General features: G+C 40.8%; 1 protein-coding gene across 7 annotated transcripts; it reads right to left on the minus strand.

The window, feature by feature from the left end:
• Positions 1-2,068: 2,068 nt before the first annotated feature.
• On the minus strand, positions 2,069-23,883 carry CASP3 (caspase 3). Of its 7 annotated transcripts, none has more exons than XM_016951003.4 (9): positions 23,750-23,872; positions 22,798-22,965; positions 22,548-22,651; positions 12,728-12,795; positions 9,615-9,739; positions 6,596-6,724; positions 6,093-6,268; positions 5,376-5,496; positions 2,069-3,868 (listed from the first exon to the last, which is right to left on the minus strand). In XM_016951003.4, exons 4-9 carry the CDS (start codon positions 12,778-12,780, stop codon positions 3,639-3,641), a joined length of 834 nt encoding a protein of 277 aa, XP_016806492.1. In that variant the 5' UTR covers positions 12,781-12,795; positions 22,548-22,651; positions 22,798-22,965; positions 23,750-23,872; the 3' UTR covers positions 2,069-3,638. The 7 variants fall into 7 exon arrangements, with proteins under 7 accessions (XP_016806492.1, XP_016806493.1, XP_009446812.1 ...); XM_016951004.4 differs by having other exon boundaries at positions 22,837-22,965; positions 23,750-23,863; XM_009448537.5 differs by lacking the exon at positions 22,548-22,651 and having other exon boundaries at positions 23,750-23,883.
• Positions 23,884-23,919: the final 36 nt, after the last annotated feature.

A 23,919-nucleotide genomic window follows, 5' to 3' on the forward strand; every position in this document is an offset into this window, starting at 1 on the left:
CCGATATTTCACATAGGTTCTTTTCTATTTCTCTAAGTGTTGGCCGGTCTAGAAATAAAGGGAAAGAGTACAAGAGAGAAATTTTAAAGCTGGGTGTCCGGGGGAGACATCACATGTCGGCAGGTTCCGTGATGCCCCCTGAGCCGTAAAACCAGCAAGTTTTTATTAGCAATTTTCAAAGGGGAGGGAGTGTAAAAATAAGGTGTGGGTCACAGAGATCACATGCTTCAAGGGTGACGAAAGATCACAAGGCAGAAGGTCAGGGTGAGATCACAAGGTCAGGGCAAAACTGGAATCACTAATGAACTTCTATGTCCCACTGTGCTCACATTGTCATTGATAAACATCTTAACAGGGTTCAAGAGCAAAGAACTGGTCTGACTAGAATTTGCCAGGCTGGAATTTCCTAATCCTAGCAAGCCTGGGGGCGTTGCAGGAGGCCAGGGTGTGTTTCATCCCTTATCTGCAACTGCATAAGGCAGACACCCCCAGAGCGGCCATTTCAGAGGCCCCCTCCCCTCCCCAGGAATGCATTCTTTTCCCAGGGCTGTTAATTAATATTCCTTACGGGGGAAAGAATTCAGCAATATTTCTCTTACCCATTTTTGGTAATAAGAGAAATATGGCTCTGTTCTGCCCGGCCCACAGGCAGCCAGACTTTAAGGTTATTTCCTTTGTTCCCTGAAAAATCGCTGTTATCCTATTCTTAAGGTGCCCAGATTTCACACTGTTCAAACACACATGCCCTACGAACAATTTGTGCAGGTAACACAATCATCACAGGGTCCTGAGGCAACACACATCCTCAGCTTACGAAGATGACAGGACCAAGAGATCAAAGCAAAAACAGGCATAGGAAACCACAAGAGTATTGACTGGGAAAGTGATAAATGTTCATGAAATCTTCACAATTTATGTTCCTCTGTCAGAGCCTCAGCAGGTCCCTCCGTTCGGGGTCCCTGACTTCCCGGAACACTTCACAGCTGAGTTGCTGCCATTTTTTAACACCAAAACAACGTTGTGATGAAAACCTCATATATAATTTTGTACACACACAGGTGTATGGGTAGGCTGGATTCCAAGAAATGGGACTGCTACTTCAAAGAATAATTTGATAGGTATTGTCAGATTCCCCTCCACAGAGTATTTTACCATATCATACTCCCACCAACGGGAGAGTATACATTTCCCACATCTTGCCAAAAGAATATGTTACCAAACTGGGGTTTTTGCCGGTCTGATAGACAACAGATACTTTAATGTGCATTTCTCTTATTATGATGCAGATCAAGCTGTTTATTGAATTTAAGGGACATTTGGGTTTTCTTTTCTGTGAACTGTTTGTTCATGTCCTTGGCTCATTTTCCTATTGGGTTGCTGGTCTTTTCCTTTGTATCTGAAACCTCTTTACCTAACAGGGAGACTAGAATAAGCCAGATTTTCCTCAACACTATAGAACCACTGCTTTCATATGGCCTTAAAGAACTCATTTATGCTACTCTCTACTCCTCAGAAACAGAAGTCCCCTTTTCCTAGTTAGGACAATTTATTTTGTTTCTGATTTAAAAGTAATATATTTTCATTATAGAAATATTGGAAGAAATTTAAAACCACCCACAACCCCACTTTCCTATATTCCTTTTCTAAGCATATGAGGTAAAAAGACAGCAAATTCCTCTGTCAAAATCCCAGTGCCCAGAGGAGGCCATCAGTAAACATCAACGGCTTGTTGTATATCCTCTTAGGTTGTTCTTCCCATTAGACACTTATCTTGTGGAAAAAGTTTCAAATTCACACATATGGTCATATTTAAGGCCTGAGATCTATGCAAACAAAGTATCTTCCTGGCATTGTGGTCATTTCAGGGTCAGGAACTTCTGCGAGGACTTGGGAAGCATAAGCGATCTGTCTGCCCTGATCTAACTGCCACCACCTCAAAAAACTAGGCTAGGGTTCTGGTGCTTCCTCTTTGACTCTTCCAAATCAAGCTTCTGATTAAAAACATTTTAACTTCCAATTAGTGGCACAACATCAAAAACAACAGCAACAAAAAACTCAACGACATTGGTAATTTTAAGTTTGAATGTATATTTTGAAATAAAAATGGAAAATAACAAATTTGTACAAAATTGTCACATAGAAACACGCTTTAAGATACCATTACATGCTATGTGTATTTACAAAAGTTACAGATCTAGTAAGAAAAAAGAAACTGTCATTGATAAATGCGAGCTCATTTTTTGAGCAACAAGAAATCTCCCGTGAAATGTCATACTGACAGCCAGTGAGACTTGGTGCAGTGACGGCTCCGCACCTGCTGAGGCCTGGAGCTTGCCTCCTGGGCTGGGTGCTCAGCTCTGGCCTCCGGCTGGATGCCGTGTAGAGTCGTATGTGCTCATAGGTCTTTTTCTTTCAGTAAACAGTATAAAACATTACTATTTTCCTTTGATTGTAAACTTCAACAGAAAATAACATACTTAAGAATTTTGCTACAAAGAGTACTATGATTTTTATTGTGACTCACCACCTTTAGAACATTTCCACTTCACAAGTTTCTGATTTGCTTCACTTTCTTACTTGGCGATGGCGCCCTGGCAGCATCATCCACACACACCAGTGCGTATGGAGAAATGGGCTGTAGGCCCTTCCTGCATGGTCCATGGCTCTGCCTTCACGGAACAGGCTGAGTCATGTCTCTGCTCAGGCTCAAACCATCTACTCTCAAGTTACAGGCAGCTCAGCCCATTCATTTATTGCTTTCCTTATATTCCACTGTTTATTATTTAAGTTGTATTTTCATATGTTCCTATAGAATTTATTCACATTACCTGGCTAATAATCAACAGTTTGGGGTTTTTATATAATAGCTCTTCAGATATATTGCTGGTACATGAAGCTCAACTGATATGCATAGGGACAAATCAGAAGATATTTATGCTGGTAGATCAGCTGCATTGTAGCACCTTACAGTTAAAACTCCACCCCTCTATGAATGTTAAGTTTTAGCCTTAAAAGTCAAGTTAGTTTGCTCACACTTTCACATAAAATATTAGTTTCTTTCTCAATATTAAACATTATTATTTTTTTTTACAACAAAAGTGTTCAGGACAAACATCACAAAACCATAATCCCAGATAAATGGTCTAAAAATGCAGTTAAGTCATCTGTGTATATCAATTCTAAAATAAAGGTTTGAGCCTTTGACCATGCCCACAGATGCCTAAGTTCTTCCACATCATCATTTCTATAGTTTGACAAAACTAGAATACACAGTCTTAAGTGGGGGGAATATCATAAAAATTCATTACTTCAATGTTTAACTTTTTCACAATTACTTGAATTCATAGCACAGCATCACTGTAACTTGCTAATCATGAAAGCTGTAAATTAACAATCATTGCCTCTCATAATGACTGCACCAGTATCCATTTTTATTTATTCCTAATTTAATTCAATTGCAACTACCTGACTGGAAGTTTGAGGTAGCTTCATAGTGGTTCTATTTGATGGAAGGAGTATATCTTAAAGTACCCTCTGCAGCATGAGAGTAGGTCAAAATGAGAGGGAAATACAGTACCAAATATACCATCTTCTCACTTGGCATACAAACTAAAAAAAACCACCAACCAACCATTTCTTTAGTGATAAAAATAGAGTTCTTTTGTGAGCATGGAAACAATACATGGAATCTGTTTCTTTGCATGAAAAGTAGCGTCAAAGGAAAAGGACTCAAATTCTGTTGCCACCTTTCGGTTAACCCGGGTAAGAATGTGCATAAATTCAAGCTTGTCGGCATACTGTTTCAGCATGGCACAAAGCGACTGGATGAACCAGGAGCCATCCTTTGAATTTCGCCAAGAATAATAACCTAAAAGGCAAAATACAACCAAAATACCACGGATAGCTGATTTTAGTTGATTCTATAAATTATTATGTAGTCATAAAGGCAAAAATAAGCATAAACTTACATAAGTCTTATTAGTCATACAAATAAAAAAAAAAGACACCTTTGGTTTCAGAAGAAATGATGCTGAAGAAGGAAGAATGTGTGCTATGCATACACCCCCTGCTTTCAGCAAAGCTGGCCGGGGACCAGCTTCACGAACACTGAATTATTGAAAGTTTTACTTTCTGGACTCCCCTTTCAATAGGCAAGAACAGCAAACACGCAGAAGGTAAGATGCAAAAGTAAAGATGTATAAAAAGGATCATTGTAAGTAGCACAGTGTTCCAATCAGATTTCACCTTATTTTAATACTGACTTAGCCAAGAAACAAATTGCTTTGAGTGTCCTACTTGTCTACAGAGCATCTGAATAAAGTATAATAAACACACTACCAAGTATTGGTCCAAAAAGGGAAAATAGTATATTTATCATACTTTTTTTTCTAGGTTAACTATTAGACCTATTGCTTTTAACTTACTTTGCTTGGAAAGATGCCTAGAGGATAAGATAAACCATATTGAGCATATTTTAAAATGCAACACTGCTTAAGAATACATTTACCTAAAGTTTCCAAACTCTCTGACACCCTTAGTTGTGTGAGTAAATGGTGGTATAATCAACAAATGTTTATTTAGATGATGACATGTGCAGCAGAACAGTAAAAACGTGGAGGTGAACGGCATATTCATGTATCGTTTTTTACCTTCTTTATTTTCTCCCACTCCACATCTATCCTCTTGTATACATGTTTATCTTTTTTATTTACTACCTTTCAAATAACTCCTGAGAAACGTACCTCTCTTCTTCTCTAGGATGCAGGAGAAGCTCTGACTTGGCCTCTGTTGCCACATAATATTCTACCTGATATTAAGTTCAATGAATGACATCGTGCTAGTCTACTCTACATATGCATATTTTCTTTTCTTTTTTTCCTTTGAGACGGAGTCTCACTCTGTCGCCCAGGCTGAAGTGCAGTGGTGCGATCTTGGCTCACTGCAACCTTTGCTTCCCAGGTTCAAGCGATTCTCCTGCCTCAGCCTCCCCAGTAGCTGGGATTACAGGCGTGTGCCACCACGCCCAGCTAATTTTTCTGTATTTTTAGTAGAGACGAGGTTGGCCAGGCTGGTTTTGAACTCCTGACCTCAAGTGATCCACCTGCCTCGGCCTCCCAAAGCGCTAGGATTACAGGCTGAGTCAGCGTGCCCGGCTATATATGCATATTTTCTAGCCAAACTTTTGGCTAAAGACAACTTTTTGAGACTTCTCTTTGATGAAGGTTCCGTAAAATATAGACAAGTTTTGATATCTTTAGGGATATCAAAATCTTGACAGTCTCTGAAACACACTTTTCATTGTATAATTCTATAATCAGTCACAGTTAATTCATTTAAAATCCACATGTAACATTCATTATGTGTAACGTTCTCACCAGGTGCTGTGGAGTATGCATACAAGAAGTCGGCCTCCACTGGTATTTTATGACACGCCATGTCATCATCAACACCACTGTCTGTCTCAATGCCACAGTCCAGTTCTGTACCACGGCAGGCCTGGGTGTTAGAAAATAAATATTTATTTATAAAGATTTGTGTGTGAACATATAACTTATTTCTAAAAAATTGAAATGCTATGTAAAAATGGATGTTAATTGGCCGGGTGCGGTGGCTCACGCCTTTAATCCCAGCAATTTGGGAGGCCAAGGCGGGCGCATCACTTGAGGTCAGGAGATCGAGACCATCCTGGCTAACATGGTGCAACCCTGTCTCTATTAAAAAAAAATTTAAAAATTAGCTGGGCCTGGTGGCGGGCGCCTGTAGTCCCAGCTACTCAGGAGGCTGAGGCAGGAGAATGGCGTGAACCCAGGAGGCGGAGCTTGCAGTGAGCGGAGATCGCGCCACTGCACTCCAGCCTGGGCGACAGAGCAAGACTCTGTCTCAAAAAAAAAAAAAAAAGGATGTTAATTATGCTGAGCCTTTTTGATATAAGTATAAAATTAAAATTTACTCTATCTTTTAAGTGGTAAATAAATGAAAAGTAACAATAGTTCATTAGCTTCAGGAAAAAAATTATCCTTTGGATAATTTACAGTTGAGAATAGTAACCCCTGCTTAATCGTCAAGAACCAAATCACTCAGTTAGACATTACCTGAATAATGAAAAGTTTGGGTTTTCCAGTTAGACTTCTACAACGATCCCCTCTGAAAAAGTTTGTTATTTTTTTCAGGTCAACAGGTCCATTTGTTCCAAAAATTATTCCTTCTTCACCATGGCTCAGAAGCACACAAACAAAACTGCTCCTTTTGCTGTGATCTTCTTTAGAAACTGGAAAGACATTTGCAAATAAAAGGAAAAAAAATCCATGACTTTATTCAACAACTTCAGATATACTGTATGGGAACATGATGAAGAAACTGAGACTAAAACTAAGAGATCATCTTAACCTAACCTGGGGCACGGCAACACATCTCAAACCATTTTAGGAAGTTGGCATAAATAACTTTTTTTAAACTTCTTACTAAAGTATGTAAGATTAGGGTTATGTACAGTATAATTCCACAATTCTCATATTTTATTATACATATAATTATTGCTAGACCATAGTATAAAATTAATTGTACAATGAAGTTCATTCTAATTGTTTCTTCTTACCATCACGCATCAATTCCACAATTTCTTCACGTGTAAGATCATTTTTATTCCTGACTTCATATTTCAAGTTTCTGAATGTTTCCCTGAGGTTTGCTGCATCGACATCTGTACCAGACCGAGATGTCATTCCTTGGAACAGAAAGAATTACTTTTAATTGTATGGAAAACAAAGAATAACTACTTTGAAATGAAATTAACCACTCAGCAATTCAGAAGTCCACAATAAATTCTTCCTTTTAAATGGTAAGAGAATTCTAACTATTTTGAACATGGTGAACAAAATTTCTTCAATTTTGTAGCTTATAAGATACTTCATAATATAAGCTCATCAGTGTTATAGCCAAAATGATGTCTTTCACAGCTGTTTAGGTAGTGAAAAACACAAATGTCTAACAATAGGGGTTTGGTTAGACAAGCTATACTAACTTATATAATGGGATATACTATGTTGTCATTTTCACAGATAAAATGTTGCCATGGGAAAATCAGTTTAAAAAAATAAGACTAGAAAACAATACGATCCTATAATACATACACACATCTGTCACACTCAGAGGAAATGCGTTTCTCTGACTCTAACTTCCCAACAATTTTAAGATAGCATTACAACATTTATAGTGCCTTCAAGGAAAACCCCCAAACATTATTACTGTTCATCAGATATTCTGCTATGGCTAATCTCTAATCCTTCCAATCACCATGAGAGTCATATTATTACTAGTTTCACTTGTGCAGATGTGGGACATGTAGTAGAGTTAACAAACCAGTCCAAAGTGACAAAGCTATGCTGGGCCTGTATCCAGGGCTCCTGGACTTTCTACCACTCCTTTAGAGAACCTTCCACATTAACGTACAGATTGACTGCATGATGCACTCAGATTTCAAAATGCTAAATCTTGGTGGGAAACATCCCTCAGAATTGAGTAAATTTGATGGGTATGAAGATTAAATACAGAAAGTCTACACATATCTCCAAAATGTTGTTGATTATCTCAGCTGTGTGACAAGGTCACTGGCTTCTGGTGCTGATGTGTTGGCTGCCTTTTAATTTTTATTTATTTTTATTTTTTACACAGGATCTTGCTCTGTGGCCCAGGCTAGAGTACAGCAACCACAGCTCACTGCAGCCTCAACCTCCCAGATTCAAGCTATCTTCCCACCTCAGCCTCCCGAGTAGCTGGGACTACAGGTGCGCACCACCACACCCTGCTACCTTTTTTCTATTTTGTAGAGATGGGATTTCCCTATGTTGCCCAGACTGATCTTGAACTTTGGTGCTCAAGGATCCTTCTGCCTTGGCCTCCCAAAGTGTTGGGATTACATGTGTGAGCCATGGCACCTGGCCCAACACCAGCCTGCCAGAGATCTCATGAGAACCTGACCTTTACATTGCAAAGTAGGAAAGGAGCTCACTGGGCAAAACCCAGACTGCTGGTCTAAATATGTGGGGGGAGGTGCTGGTGGTAGTGGAATGATATGCTTGTTTTTGGTTTTTTAAACAATAGAGCCAACAGTGCAAAATTCTATAGGAAGGAGGTATCCTAACTAGAAATGTGAGGCAGAATATCTAGAAGTAAATTTTCATATATGCGTAAAGCAAAAGTAAACAAGGTGTTGTGTTTTTAAGTTAATGGTTGAAGGTGGCATCTCAACTTACAGCCAAAAGCAATAAAACTGATGCCATTTAGAGCTCCATTTTCAACTATTCTCTTCTCACTCCTTATAATTAATCTGACACAAACCCTGCTATCTTCCCAGTGTAATCTGGCTTCCTTCCATTTCCACCACCACTCTGATAGGTACTGGCCCACGTTAGATCTACTACAGCTTCTCTAATTAAAAATTAACTCTAATACGATTAATAGGCCAATTCAAAGAATTATCATAGCATCAATTTAAAAGGGAAACAGCCATAATGTTCATTCATACAGTAAATTATTCAAATTAAGTGAATGGTAGTTTTGGGGATGCAGTATTATATAATCATTATAACAGATATGAAAATTATGCAGCAATATGAAAAATGCTATTCCTTTAAGTGAAACAAGCAGAAGACAACATTGCTTATACGTTATGAATAAAATCAAGCTTTAAAAAGAACTGCCAAGAAAAAATAACAATACACCAAATATTAATTAGCTTTTTTGGCACTGTGAAGGATTTTATTATCTATATTTCTAAAAAAACATTCTCAAATGTAGTACTACATTCAAGTTCTACATAGTACAGAAATCGAGAAGGGATCTGGCGACAAGGCCATGGTAAATTTAAAGCAAGCGGCTTTAGTAGTAGAGACAGAAAATGGAAAAAGACTCAAGAAGGAATGGAAACAAATGAAGAGTACAAGCTTGAACTACATGTATTCAAAATTTAAGGAAGAAGGGAAGGAGACAAAATATCAAAGGAATGAAAAGGAACAGAGTAAAAGAAAGGTCTCTCTAAGATGGGGAGCTTTGTAGGGTAAGGGAAGACAGGCAACAGAGCACATGAAGATACAAGGAAGTGAAGCAGAACAGATGGATTCAGAGCTTGGGCTTTGGAGCCACACAGACCTAGCTCTGCCGCCATACTGTGTGACTGTGCGAGGTCTTTAACCTTTCAGAATCTCATCGTTACTTTCCAGGTTGTCATAAATTAAATAAGGCAATGCTTGTGATATGTCTTGCAGTTTCTGGGGAAAAAATAAATACTACCACTTAACTGTTTTTTTGAGAACCTTCCATTGGGATCAAAGAGGGAGTAGAAAGAAGAAAAAGAAGCAAGGGCTACAGAGAAGCCAGGGCAGAAGCAACCAAGCGTACAGATGGGAGGCCAGCAAGAGGAGGCTGTGAAGTTGCGCAGAAGAGTGAAGCGTTCACAGTGTATCAGAGGACCTGTAGGTCCTGCCCAATCTCTACTTCACAGCTAGTCTGTGTCACAGTTTACTGTCTAATACCTCAATAATACTGCTTTTAATATTATATCAAATGTAAATGGCACAAACATTTGAAAAGGATTAAAAATTATGTAAGACACATACCAGTGCTTTTATGAAAATTCTTATTATTAATGATTATACATAAACCCATCTCAGGATAATCCATTTTATAACTGTTGTCCAGGGATATTCCAGAGTCCATCGATTGGCTTCCATGTATGATCTTTCTGTTTAGAAATCAAATAATAGCTTTACAAAGGTAGAAATGACCACGCCTTCTGTTTATATTAGTGCAATTTTTATAACTCACAGTAACAGTTAACACTTGTTGAATGTTATAAACCAGGCTGTCTTCATTTCAATTTCACATCAACAGTTATACAGATGAGAAAATGACCTGACGTGAGGCTAAGTAATGTGCTAAAGGTTATGCAAATATTGTGTCACAGCCAAGAAGGAAGGAAAGCATCTGTTGGACTTCAGAGTTCAGGCTTTTAACTTCCATGTTTTACATTTTCCTCTAAATTCTTCAAAATTTCATCAAATACCTTTATAATTTAAAAATTACTTATTAACTTTGTGAAATATTTTATCCTTTGAGGTAAGAGTAAAAATCTTAAAAATTACCCTGAAATGATGGGAAATCAACAAAATGCAAATATAACTCAAAGCACAATATTTATCACAATTCATAAATTATTCCTTAAACCCCATGAGCTAAACAAATTAGTAATTTATTAATATATAAAAGCATTATTGTAAATAATTGAAAATATCTGTCTGGAAGTCACTTATCTAAAAAAACCTCTGCTATCTAGATTGGGGTCAGTAAACTTTTTTTTTAATGGGCTAAATATGAAGTGTTTTAGGCTTGTGGGCCATCTGGTTTCTGTTACAGCTACTCAATTCTATTCTTTTTTTTTTTTTTTTTTTTTTTGAGACATGGTCTGGCTCTGTCACCCAAGCTGGAGTGCAGTGGTGCCATCATAGCTCACTGCAGCTTTGAACTCTTGGGCTCCAGTGATACTCCTTCCTCAGCCTTCTGAGTAGCTAGGACTACAGACAGGCATGCCCCACCATGCCCAGCTAATTTCTGTATTTTCTTTTTTAGAGACAGGATCTTGCTATGTTGCCCAGGCTAGTCTTGAACTCCTGGCCTCAAGTGATCCTCCTGCCTTGGCCTCCAAAAGTGCTGGGATTACAGTTGTGAGCCACTGTGCCCAGCCATAGCTGCTCAATTATCCTGGTGAAACGGGCTTAGGACAATATGTAAGCGAATGGATGTGCCTATATTCCAACGAAAGTTGATAAAAACAGGCCTTAAGCTTGATCCCTGATCTAGACCAAGAGTCAGGCAAAAACAGGTCTAGGAACTACCAAACACTAACACCTACAGTCCATATACTCATGCACTTAACCTTAAGAGTATCTCACATTATACACAATTCCAAAAATACTGTTGGAAAAAGATTAAATGTAGTAAATTAAAGGAGTCAAGGTGAGAAAACAGTTATGATTTTTAATCAGAGGTGAACAGTCTCACATTTACAGATTGAAGTTAAATCCTGAAAGCGTGACTTGACCTTTGAGTCCTACAGATGATGGATCATGGGACTTACGACTCCCAGCTCCCGACACCCCTTCCCCACGTGCTCTGGGTGCCTCCTAAGGAGGTAGGTACTTTGCAAGCATATGAAAGCTAGTCCACGAGGGGATACTCCTAATAAAAGGCAGAGGCTGTGAAAACCGGGACTGTGAGGGCAACTTACCAAAGGATCGAAACAACCCTAAACCTGTCTGGGGCTCCCGTGCAACTTGTTATTGAAGTGGTGTTCTGCATGACATGAAAAGGTAGGGCCAGGCAGGGTGGTTCATGCCTGTACTCCCAGCACTTTGGGAGGCCGAGGCAGGAGGATCCCTTGAGGCCAGGAATTGGAGACCAGCCTGGGCAACACAGCAAGACCCCCATCTCTACAAAAATGAAAAACAAAAATAACCAGGCATGGTGGCACATGTCTGTAGTCCTAGCTACTCAGGAGGATTACTGGAGCCCAGGAGTGCAGTGAGCCATAATCACATCACTGCACTCCAGCCTGTCTCAAAAAAGAAAGAAAAAAAAAAGTAGTAAGAACATGTGTAAATCACTTTCAAAGGATTTTTTTGAAGAGATGGGTCTTACTTCACTGTAACCTCTGGCGTGTAGCTAGGACTGACTACAAGCACACACACCATGGTGGACTAATTGTTTTTTGTTTTTTGTAGAGACAGGGTCTCGTTATGTTGCCCAGGCTGGTTTCAAACTCTCCACCTCAAGTGATCCTCCTGCCACAGCTCCCACGTAGCTGGGATTACAGGAGCAAGCCACTGCACTGGCTAAAATGATTTAAATGACAACAACAACTCTCTAAAATGGGACTGCATTTTAAAAGTTTACTGTCTAGAAAAATCCCTTTGCTAAACAAAATTGTGAAATCTTTAGTGGTAACTTGTTAATAGTATTTCTGTAATCATACTGTTTAGTAATAAAATTAGTTTGTAATTTTCAGGGCAGCCGAGAATAACAATACTGGGTTTCAGAAATAAACTTTCAGAATTTAAAGTATTACGAGAGATCCCAAATGAATAATAACAGACAAGAATTAAAAAGTGAATTTGAGTTTTATCTTTTTCCTTTTTCCATCTGCTAGTTATTGGAAGCATTAATAAGCAGAATATTCCAAAAAGACACGGGGAAAAAAAGGGTAAAATTCATCCATAACTAGGCAGTTTGTCCCCAGACTGAAAACTGGCATTGCATTTTAGTCGTAAAAACTCATAAACAAGAGGTCAAGAAACTCATCCCAAACCTAAACCCTCTAATCCTATAGAGCGATTCGGGAGGGTAGAAAGCACCGGCGCTTGGGAGTCCTGCCTCCCCTGTGGTGTCCTTTTGGTTCCAGGACTAGGTTTCCAACTATGGGTCACACACCCTACTAGGCCTTTCCTTTCATCTTCCCTTCAGTTCTGTGAAAGTTTTAGCCCCATGTTAAAGACGAGGTTCAGAGAAGAAAAGTCAGTTTATGCAAAGCCACACAGCTGTCTGAGGTAGGAAGTCACTTGGTCTCTCTGGCCTGAAAGAGAGGCCACTCTCTTTCCTCTTTCCCCACTCCTCGAGGTTTGCTTATTACACATCCCCATCTTTCTCTGATTATAAAGAATTCAATTTAAATACTCACGGTTCCAAATTTTTAATGGATTTTGAATCCACTGAGTTTTCGGTGTTCTCCATGGATACCTTTATTAACTAGAATACAAAGAAAATAGAAGTTAATAAAAAATCAGCCATAAAACCACTGCATTATATTAATTATCCCAGTGATTATTTTTCCAAATTAATACCTCAGTTCCCCCTCTACTGTTAAAGGTGTATGTGAGTCAGTTCTGGGGATAATGATTTCTTTGCAATGGTACATACAATTTAGCCTCTCTCTCTCTTTTTAATTGAGCTATGAATTATATATAGTGAACTACATAAAGCATATAGAAAGTATACAGCTCGATTTTTTATATTTACATACCCTCATCAGATCAAGATACAGATTACAGTTTATTTCTTTTGTAAGACAACACGTCGGGTCATTTCTAAGAACTGCAACTCAACACAGTTAAAACAAAAATCAAAAACTTCCCATCACAATGGTATAACTCACATAACACAATTCTACAATGCTTAGATTCCCAAGATACAGTATCAAGATGTTCCAAATCTCCATTAATCTTTATTCTTTTTTTTTTTTTCTTTTGAGGCAGGGTCTCACTCTGTCACCCAGGCTGGAGGGCAGCGGCGCAATCACGGCTCACTGCAGCTTCGATCTCCTGGACTCAAATTCTCCCACCTCAGCCTCCCGAGTAGCTGGGATTACAGGCATGCACCACCATGTCTGGCTAATTTTTGTATTTTTTGTAGACATACGGTCTCGCTGTATTGCCCAGGCTGGTCTCACACTCCTGAGTTCAAGTGATCTGCCCACCTAGGCCTCCTAAAGTGCTGGGATTACAGGCAAGAGCCACCGCACCCGGCCTAGTCTTTACTTTTAAACTGGGTTTTGGAAGCCCAGCTTCTCATTTAGGGTAGTAAAATGGCCCAGGAAATGTAAAAGTAGAAACTAAAGTTTCTGCTTTCATTCTTCCGTCACACAATTATATCTCACAAGGTGAACCAGTTCTTAGAATCAAAGCAACTATCACTTATTGAGCACTTAATATATACCAGGGACTTTGCAAGGCACTCATTTTTAATCTTTTCAAAATTCTAAAAGTCAGAAAACCCAACTTCTGGTGGTGAAGTGACTTTGTCGACAGTCACAAGCTAAGTGACAGGGCCCTCTTCCCACTCTGCTATGCTGCCTCTGAAGAAGCCAGCTCCTTACTACTTTTCTGGAGTTCTACCAGGCATTTTCTGGCTTTTCAAAGCAAAGGTACTTCCCATGGCAATCCACCTCCCTAAACAGAGGAAAACAAGAACAAAGGCAAAACAAAAAACAAAAACAAAAAATACTGAGTGACCTTCTCCACACTCTAGAAACCGACAATGTCAAAAATTCCAGTCAAAATACAACTTTAACCTCACTCCTATGATACAATCAGAAATACCAAAATAATACACAAGCCTATAACAGAACTTGCTCACCCTCAAAAGTCCTTCTAGAAAGTCCTAGGTAACTTCCCCCACTTTTAAAAATTTTAATCTTTAAAACTGTGGTAAAATAGACATAAAATTTACCACTCTTAAGCGTACAGCTCAGTGGCATTGAGTACAGTTACACTGTTGGAATCCATCCCAGGACTTTTTTATCTTCCCAAACTGAAACCTTTACCAAGGTCCCCAATTTCAAGGTATCTTGGAAAACATCATTTCTTCCCTTCTATTAAGACAAAGCTAAGCTCCTTCCTCCCCTCTCTCCCAGTTTTGTGTGCACCCCTGGTGAGGAAAGCTGCAGCAATAATATAGAAGACAGCCAGTGCCACCATCTCAATTTAACCACAGGAGAGGGTGATGTTTGACCTTCTCCAAGAGCCAGTCTATGCTCTGCATTTCTACGAAGACTTTGCTTTTCTACCATCTTACTTCCCGTAGGCTTTCTGGAAAACCAAGGGAAGATGTGAGTATAATTGGGATAAATCATCTTTTAGTTTGTCAGTAAACAAATACTTTGTGCCAGGTATCATCCTGGGAAATAGGACAGAGTGGAAGACAAGACAAAGTTCCTATCTTCCATTAGATCTTACTTTAGATAGAAGAATAATTATACAGTAGTATACCTGTGGGGCAGGGGCAGGGGGTACCTCCCAAGTCCCCCAGTAGATGCTTGAAACCAAATACAGTACTGAGCCTATATGCAGCATATTTTTTCCTATACGTACATACCTATGAAAAAGTTTAGTTTATAAATTGGGCGCAGAAAGGGATTAACAACAATAACTAATAAGGGTACCTGAACATAAGCACTGCCATACCATGACAGTTGATCTGATAATCGAGACAGCTACTAAGTGACCTGCCATTAGTCACTCAGTACATATTACATATTAGTATGTCTTCACATATTAACATATTTATTAACAGTGGCTGTCTGGGTGATGGCATTACTGACAACTTATTTACTCCTTAACATTCCTCTATATCTTCTAATTTTTCTATAACATCTGCATTTTTTTAAAGTGAGAAAACAGTAACAAATATTATTCTATAAAATAATATCAACAAAGGTCAGGATTGTTCTAGCCAATTTCAACTCTTGGCCCTGTTTCAAGAGTGACAAAAATAGGGGTATTCTCCTATCAAAGTAGCCACCCTTCCTTGCCTCTATCATGCTCAGTACCATGTTCCCGTCTATCTGCCTTTTTTTCTTTCATATGTACAATAAACATGTATTAGGTACCAGGAAATCTCAAACTTCCTTGAACCATGAATATCATAGAGACCAACTTGCCCCATGCACATCAATTCAAAGCGGACAGACCACAGACAAAATCATTAGCCACCTGTGGTTGAGAAACAAATTGTGGTTAACTTGATTAACTGAGAGAACAGTACAGGGTAGCTAACAAGTCTGGAAACGTAGGTGAACACATAATAGTTTACTGATATTGCATTATAATCCATGAGAAAATATCTTTGTTTCAAGACTTTATGGCCAATCTATAGAAAATCTAAAGTGAAAATCCAGTGGGCCTCATCAAAGATACACAGACTGCAAATAATGGGAAATGCTAATTAAAGCAACAATAAGGTATCACTACACACCTAGCAGAATGGCCAAAATCCAGAACACCATCAACACCAAATGCTGGTGAGGATGTGGAGCAACAGGGATTCTCAATCACTGCTCGTGGAAATGCAAAATGGTACAGCCAACTCGAAAGACAGTTTGGCAGTGTCCTACAAAACTAAACATACTCTTACCATATGATCCAGCCATATGGTAAATACGCACTCTTTGGTATTTACCCAAAGGAGTTGAAAACTTATGTTCGCACAAAAGCCTGCACACAGATGTTTATAGCAGTTTTATTCATAACTGTCACAACTAGAAGCAACTAAGATGTCCTTCAATCGGTGAATGAATAAATAAACCGTGGTATATCCAGAGAACAGAATATTACTGAGCACTAAAAAGAAATGAGCTAGCAAGCCATGAACACTTTAAATGCATTACTACTAAGTGAAAGAAGCCAGTTTGAAAAGGCCATATATACCGCATGATTCCAACTACCTGACAATCTGGAAAAGGCAAAACTATGGAGACAGTAAAAAGATCAGTGGTTGCCAGTGGCTAGGAGGGAGGGAGACAGCACAGAGAATTTTTTTTTTTGTTTTGAGATGGAATTTCGCTCGTTGCTCAGGCTGGAGTGCAGTGGCGCGGTCTCGGCTCACTGCAACCTCCGCCTTTAGGTTTCAAGCGATTCTCCTGCCTCAGCCTCCTGAGTAGTTGGGATTACAGGCGCCTGCCACCATGCCAGGCTAATTTTTGTATTTTTAGTAGAGACGGGGTTTCACCATGTTGGCCAGGCTGGTCTCGAACTCCTAACCTCGTGATCTGCCCGCCTTGGCCTCCCAAAGTGCTGGGATTACAGGCGTGAGCTACCGTGCCCGGCCAGCACGGAGAATTTTTAAGGCAGTGAAACTACTCAGTGTGACAATATAATGGTGGATACAAGTCCTTGTAAATTTGTCCAAACCCATAGGATAAACAGCACCAAGAGTGAACTTGATTGTGAACGATGGCGTTTGGGTGATGATGACGTGTCAGTGTAGGTTCCTTTATAAGAATGTACCACTCTGGTGCAGGATGTTGATAATGGGGGAGACTATGCACGTGTTGGGGGGCAGGTGGGATACAGGATGTCTCTGTACGTTCTTCTCAATTTTGGTTTGAACTTAAAACTGCTCTAAAAAATGAAGTCTAATTTAAAAACTGGGAAATAAGACTTAATAACTTTGGAAGCTGAACCTGGAGCTCCTGGCAGTATCCTTTCTAGCCCCCAGTCTGCCTCAAATTGGCTCTCTGAATGCATGTGCCAAATGCAGGGTTCACAGTCTGTGCTCAGGAACCCCTAAATGCTGATGAGCTTCCACAGACAACCAAGGACCTAAAGATCTCTTTTGAACACTTCTGCAAACAGTCTAGTAACTCTTACACTGAAATACTGACTTTTAATAAACTTGTGTCTTTTGCCAGCAATAAAATTGTGGGATAAAATTATTCTCTCCTTGTGACTGGTAATGGAAACTTTAAATAGTGACCAGCTTTTCAGAGTACTATAATATACAAATACTATACAAATACTATAGTGGACTTCATTAACTTCATTATTAGTATCTGAACAACATACATTGCCTCAGTTATCAGTTTATTTTGATATACTTCTAAAAATTTATATGATGGTAGATGAAATCCTTACAGCATCAGACATGCGCACATTTGTTCTCTACTTGTCATCATCCGCTTTTTCCATATGAAAGCACCAAACCCACACTCCTGGGAGCAGAGCTTTGGTTCCCGCAAAACTCACTGAAGTGCTGCTTAGCATGACATCACCTCCATTAGCTAGTGCCCAGCGGGGTACAAATTATTCTGAGGATGGTGATCTCATCTTAGAAGGATAAAAAAATCACATCCTAAGGGAAATAGTCACTGCCTTAAATGAAAACAGAAATTTTGCCTGTAATCCCAGCACTTTGGGAGGCCGAGGCGGGCTGATCACAAGTTCGGGAGATCAAGACCATCCTGGCTAACACAGTGAAACCCCGTCTCTACTAAAAATATAAAAAATTAGCCAGGCGTGGTGGCGGGTGCCTGTAGTCCCAGCTACTCAGGAGGCTGAGGCAGGAGAATGGCGTGAACCCGGGAGGCGGAGCTTGCAGTGAGCCGAGATCGCGCCACTGCACTCCAGCCTGGGCGACAGAGTGAGAGTCCGTCTCAAAAAAAAAAAAAAAAAAAAGAAAACAGAAATTTTGGTTTTTAGAACATTCTTATTTGACAAAATATAAATAGGAAAAATAATTGGGATTTAAAAAATTTATCCTGGCATAGCAACAGACTTAACATGAATTGTTTCTTACTGGGCTGATGTGTGTGTAATTCTGTTCATCAATTCAGGATGCTGCTGCTAAGAAAGGAAATTTCTGAACACATATGTTTATGGCAAAGTTCTCAGTAGACCAACTGCTATTACTTAGAAACCTGGAACTCAGGTCTCAGAATCACTTGTCTAGTTCCTGGATCCCTTAACACTTGCCACCAACGCTGTAACAGTCAGGTCTTCAAACACACAAAAATATTGTCAGTATAAATTTACTTCACTCTAAAATAGATACTTAGACATTTCAAGCTGTGTTTTCCTACACAAGTAAAAAACTAGAATGTTCTCCCTATTTACATGGTGGTTAGCCAACTACTCATTACAATACTGAAGTAAAGCAGACTACAACATCTATAGCATTAAGGCAGAGAAATAAAAATTAATTTCTAAAGTGAAATTTCTATATTAAGCTATAAAGTATTAACAATTTGAAACAACCTGTTATTAAAGAGTGAATGTGTGAAAGTGTGCCTGTGGTGGGGAATTCAAAAGGAGATGTTAAATTAGGATTGCCAGTCTCTAAAACTGAAAGAAAAAATAAATTATTTTACAATAGGATTTAAAATATTGTCTATTTGATAAAGATTTCTCAGGGACAAATACTATAGTGGACTTCATTAATTTCATTATTAGTATCTGAACAACATATATTTTCTCAGTTATCAGTTTATTTTGATATACTTTAAAAATTTATATGATGGTAAAGGAAATCCTTACAGCATCAGACATGCGCACATTTGCTCTCTACTTGTCATCATCCGCTTTTGCCACATGAAAGCACCAAATCCACACTCCTGGGAGCAGAGCTTTGGCTCCCGCAAAACTCACTGAAGTGCTGCTTAGCATGACATCACCTCCATTAGCTAGTGCCCAGCGGGGTACAAATTATTCTGAGGATGGTGATCTCATCTTAGAAGGATAAAAAATCATATCCTAAAGGAAATAGTCACTGCCTTAAATGAAAACATTTATGTGCCAGTCTCTAAAACTGGCAATCCTAATTTAAATTTGAAATCTCTAAAATTCTTAATCAGCTCATTAGGCTGTTGCTGGTTCCTGTCCTACAGGGAAACTCTGAGGTAAGAAATAAAATCTGGTCCCTGCCCTAAGGGTTTTTAAATCTCAAAGTGAGACCTAAAAAACAACTGTTAGTTTCTGAATCATGTCCATGAATGTAAATGCTTTTAAGAAACATTTACTAGTAAAGATTTACCAAAACAGTAGCCAAAGGAAGAACAGTGCTGCATGTGGCGTGAGAGCTGTGTGCAAAGCGCTGCGTGATGACTGTCCCTCTTACTGCTGGCTCATACAGGCTAGGTACTGAACTCAAAGTACAAGCGTATTTTTCGTGAGTCCTCCCAATGACACTCTGAGGCATAAGGATCCCCACTGCAGAGTTCAGGTGACTGAGGCTAAGAGAAGTTAATGAACTTTAAAGTGGCACAGCCAAGATTCAAACTAGGATCTTCCCAACTCAAGAGGGCAGACTCCCACTATTCTGTAGACAGCTTAGTACTATATAGGAGTGATAACACTTAACTTCAGGGAAGGAAACAAAAATCCATAATCTCAGAAGCTTTAAATAAGACAAAGAAAATAAATAACATGATAGAAAGTTACTGCAGAGATAACAAAATAACATAATGCACTGAATTCTAATGAATGAAAAAATGGCAAAAATGACTATGGCATTTCTGATGCGACTAGGTAGTTTACTTTTGTGTTTTCTTTCCTTTTCTTAAAAAATTTAACAAACTCCGCATGTGGCATTCAATTTACTTCTAAAGTGAAATAGGCCAGACACAGTGGCTCGCGCCTGTAATCCCAGCACTTTGGGAGGCCAAGGTGGGAGGACTGGTTGAGATCACGTGTTCAAGACCAGTCTGGGCAACACAGAGAGACCCCATCTCTATAACAAAGTAAAAACAAGTAGCCTGGCATGGTGGCACACACCTGTAGTCCCAGCTACTCAGGAGGCTGAGGCAAGAGGATTACTTGAGCATAGGAATTGGAGGCTGCAGTGAGCTATGATCGCACCACTGCACTTGAGCTTGGGTGACACAGCAAGGCTGTTTCTAAAAATAATAATAATAAAAGTAAAATAACTGGTTTCGTGTTCAGCGTTAGGTATATGTCATTAAAACATATTTCCTGTATCTCTGTGTTCCTCCAAAGGAAAAGTGAAGCCTGTCCAGCAGGACTTCTGGGGAGATTACGCTTCTGTCAAACAACTTGAAAAATATCAGGATTATATTTATTACCTGTCAGAGAGGACAAAGTCTCAAAAGCAGTCACGTTTCCAGATTTAGCAAATGAAACAGAAAGAACATCTGTTTCACAATAGTTTGGACAAGAAAAGACTTCAGTTGTGATGTACCAGAGGTTTTATCAAAATCTTTTCCCATCTGGTCTCTGAATTCATTTGAGTACATATAAGAATTATCAAACTGGCTATTGTAACTGGGCCTGGTGAAGTCAATCTTTTAATATTTGTTATGTAATTAAGGTAAAAATATGAGAACAGGAATGTAAAATCAAATACAGAATACATTGAAATAAGTTCCATTGTACTATACAAACAAACCATCCTTTCCTTTCCTCTGGCAAGGGCCACGTGACCAGGAAGACAGTACAGAGCACTCCCCACTATTCAAAGCCTCTGAGTTTATGACACAAGTTAGAAAGAAGGGCGCTTACTATGTGCAAACGATCTGTCTTCCCTGTGCCAGGTGAAGTCCTAGGATGGTGTTTTTGGAAGGACAAAAGGAGAAAATGGGAAAGCCTTCACAGATCTAAATGATTTGTATAAGTGTAAAATGGAGGATCTCGGATGCCTTTTTATAAAAATTACAGATGACTTTAAAGCCTCAGCACTCCCACCAAGGATGACTACTTTGCAGAATCAGATTCAGGTTTAAAACCGCTTGAAGAAATCCTGCTGTCAGGAAGACTGAAACTGCCAAAACTCAGATTCAGTAGCATTTATTCATTTGATATCTGCACCATAACAATTTACTGAACACCAACTGTGTGCAGAGTACTATACTAGACCCTGAGTGTATCAAGCCGTGGAAGAGACAAATCCTATCTCTATGCAGGGCTTATACCGATGCTCACTGGTATTCAAAAGTGGCTCAACAAGGCAGACGCCAGACGGTGTCCAATACATATCAGGTAGCTTGATTTCATTATTGTAATGCAAAGAAGCTCTACAGGCAACATGTGAAGGTAAGAACAAAACATGCAGAGAAAGAATATTATATAAATCTAAGAATTCTCCCATCTTTATTTAGGCCCAAACACCAGTGCTTCCTATCTTTGGGGCAGAGCTTAAAGATCTAATAGTAGGCACCAGAAGCAATGTAATATATCATTCATCAAAATAAAGACTGCTTTGTAGGGGGATGAAGCAGTAGGAGATTGTGTTATACGAGGTTTGAAAACAAAACAGTAAAGAAGCATTATAATTGCCTATATCAGATGCCAGTCTCTTCAAATGGCAAGAGGCAAGGCCTTTATTCAGGATAGCAAAAGCAAATCTGATTTAACTAGGTACAATGTCTAATGTCTCTTACTTTGAACAGGTTTTATTGCCATACTCCAATAAACTGTTCGTCCATTCACTAAAATATTTTTCACTTTCAAAAACCTTCTTTTGCAAAAAGGCAAAGCAAAACCAAAGTCCAAGCATCGGGCTGTGATAGAGATGATTTAAGCTTTATATTTCATTTTTAGAGATTATGTAACCACAGCACGCACATTCACAGTGGCTGAGCCCATTTTGATACAGTCTGGTCTAACACCTTGCCTGGCCCTCTTTCAGCTATCTTGCAGGTTTACATCGTTTCAGTGACTCCGTATGTCACCTCTACCATTTCTTTTCTAATTATTATTTGCTGAATAATCCTAAACCAGGTCTACTTTTTCTAGATAGGGCATAAAAGTAAAAATGCAATGGATGGGCATTCACTGTGTTATGCCAGGCCCCGCATTTGGGGCAAGACACTAAGGATACCAAGATAAACCAAGTCCATCCCTCCTGGAGTTTGCTTGCAAATCTAGCAGGGAAGATAGTAAACAAGCAACTGCAAAGGATATGACACATCTCTCTTAGGGAATGCTGGCTGCAGAAAGAACACAGCATAGGAAGATTTAACCTTAAACTGTTTAATGAAAACAGAAATTTAAGTAGCAGCTCTTCTAATCAAATGTGGTGGCGGGAGAAAGGGAATGCAGAGGTGTTGCAGGCAGACACTAGGTATGAAGGTCAGCATTGCCGTGCAGAAATCGAATTGGTGCTAAAGATAAGGAGGGGTGGGGGCACTCAGGACCCAACACACGCAGGGGTTTGTTAGCCATATTAAGTGCTGGGTTTAACCTAAGGGCAAAGGACGAGCTTTCTAGACTTACATTTCATAAAGATCCCTCTGCCTGTGCTGTAAAAAGTGGACTGCAAAGGAGCAGGCGGGTCTGGAAGTGGAGAGACCAGGGAAGAGGCTGCTGTGGTCAGACGGCTGAAATCAGAGATGGAGAGACGCGGACAGATCTGGCAGACATTTACAAGGTCGACAAGGCTTGGTGACTAAGCAGGAAAAGAAGTGGGTGGGCGAGAGGGGGCTGCGAACGATGTTTTCCGGTTTCCTGCTTGGGTGCCACTTACTGAGAATGGGGGAAAGACGCAGGTGCAGGGCACACCCACCGAAAACCAGAGCGCCGAGTGTGAGCAGGGCTCGCTAACTCCTCACGGCCTGGGATTTCAAGGCGACGCCAACCAGCTGTGGCCACGGATACACAGCCACAGGTACGAGCTGCGAGCACTCACGAAACTCTGCAGGGCCGAAAAGGAATTGGAGTTTAAACCCTGCAACTAGCTCTCTGGAAGAGCTAAACCACATTGTCAACCCGGGATAATCCAGGCCCCAGGCATGGAAGGCAGCAGAGACGGAAGCCTCGTCCAAAATTGGAAGGATCAGCCCCCAGGGCGAGTATCTCACAGTCAGCACCCGGCCGCCCCAGCCCTCGCAGCACCGCTTCCCGGGGACACTCCTCCGCCGGCGGTAGCGCCGTCCGTTTCCCAGCTTGCCGCTGCCTTCCGCCGCCTGACCCGGCCTTCCGGCACTCGGCCGGCCGCCAGGTCTCCCGCCCTCGGAGCTCGGTGCCCCGTGCCCGACCTCCCGGCCCCGGGCTCGGTTCCCCTGGCCAGGCCTCCCGCTGCCTGGCCTCCCCGGCCCGGGGCTTGGTTCCCCCGGCCCGGCCTCGCGCTGCCCGGCCTCCCCGGTCCCAGCCCAGCCTCCCGCCCCCGGGCCAGGTCTCCCCTCCGATGACCTGAGGCCTTTCCTTAGGTTACTCCCAGGTCCCTCTCCCTAAATCAAAAGCCTTAACCCGCTGCCTGGCTTCCCCGGCCCCGGCCCAGGCTCCCGCCTCCGGGCCAAGTCTCTCGCTCCGCGGGCTTCACTGCTCGCCCCCGCCCGGGTGAGGTGGCAAAACAAACACTCCGCCGCCCAGACCGGGCAGGTCCCCGGGCGGGCGCCGGGCCTGGGAGGACGCCGGGAGCGGGGGCCGGGCTGACGGCCCGGAGCGAGGGCGGCAGTCACCGCACAGCCTCCTCATACCTTCCACAACCGCCTCACAATAGCAGCCATCCGCTAGGACCCGCGTCTGCACTGCTTCCGCGGCTCGCCGCCGGGAGATGTGCTCCAGCGCCAGCCCCGCCTCCCGCCCGCCTCCCGCCCGCCTCCCGCCCGCCCCTGTCGGCCCCTCGCGCCTCCTCCGCTGGGGCCCG

The sequence above is a fragment of the Pan troglodytes genome, chromosome 3, assembly GCF_028858775.2.
Source record: "Pan troglodytes isolate AG18354 chromosome 3, NHGRI_mPanTro3-v2.0_pri, whole genome shotgun sequence".
Taxonomy (NCBI): domain Eukaryota; kingdom Metazoa; phylum Chordata; class Mammalia; order Primates; family Hominidae; genus Pan; species Pan troglodytes.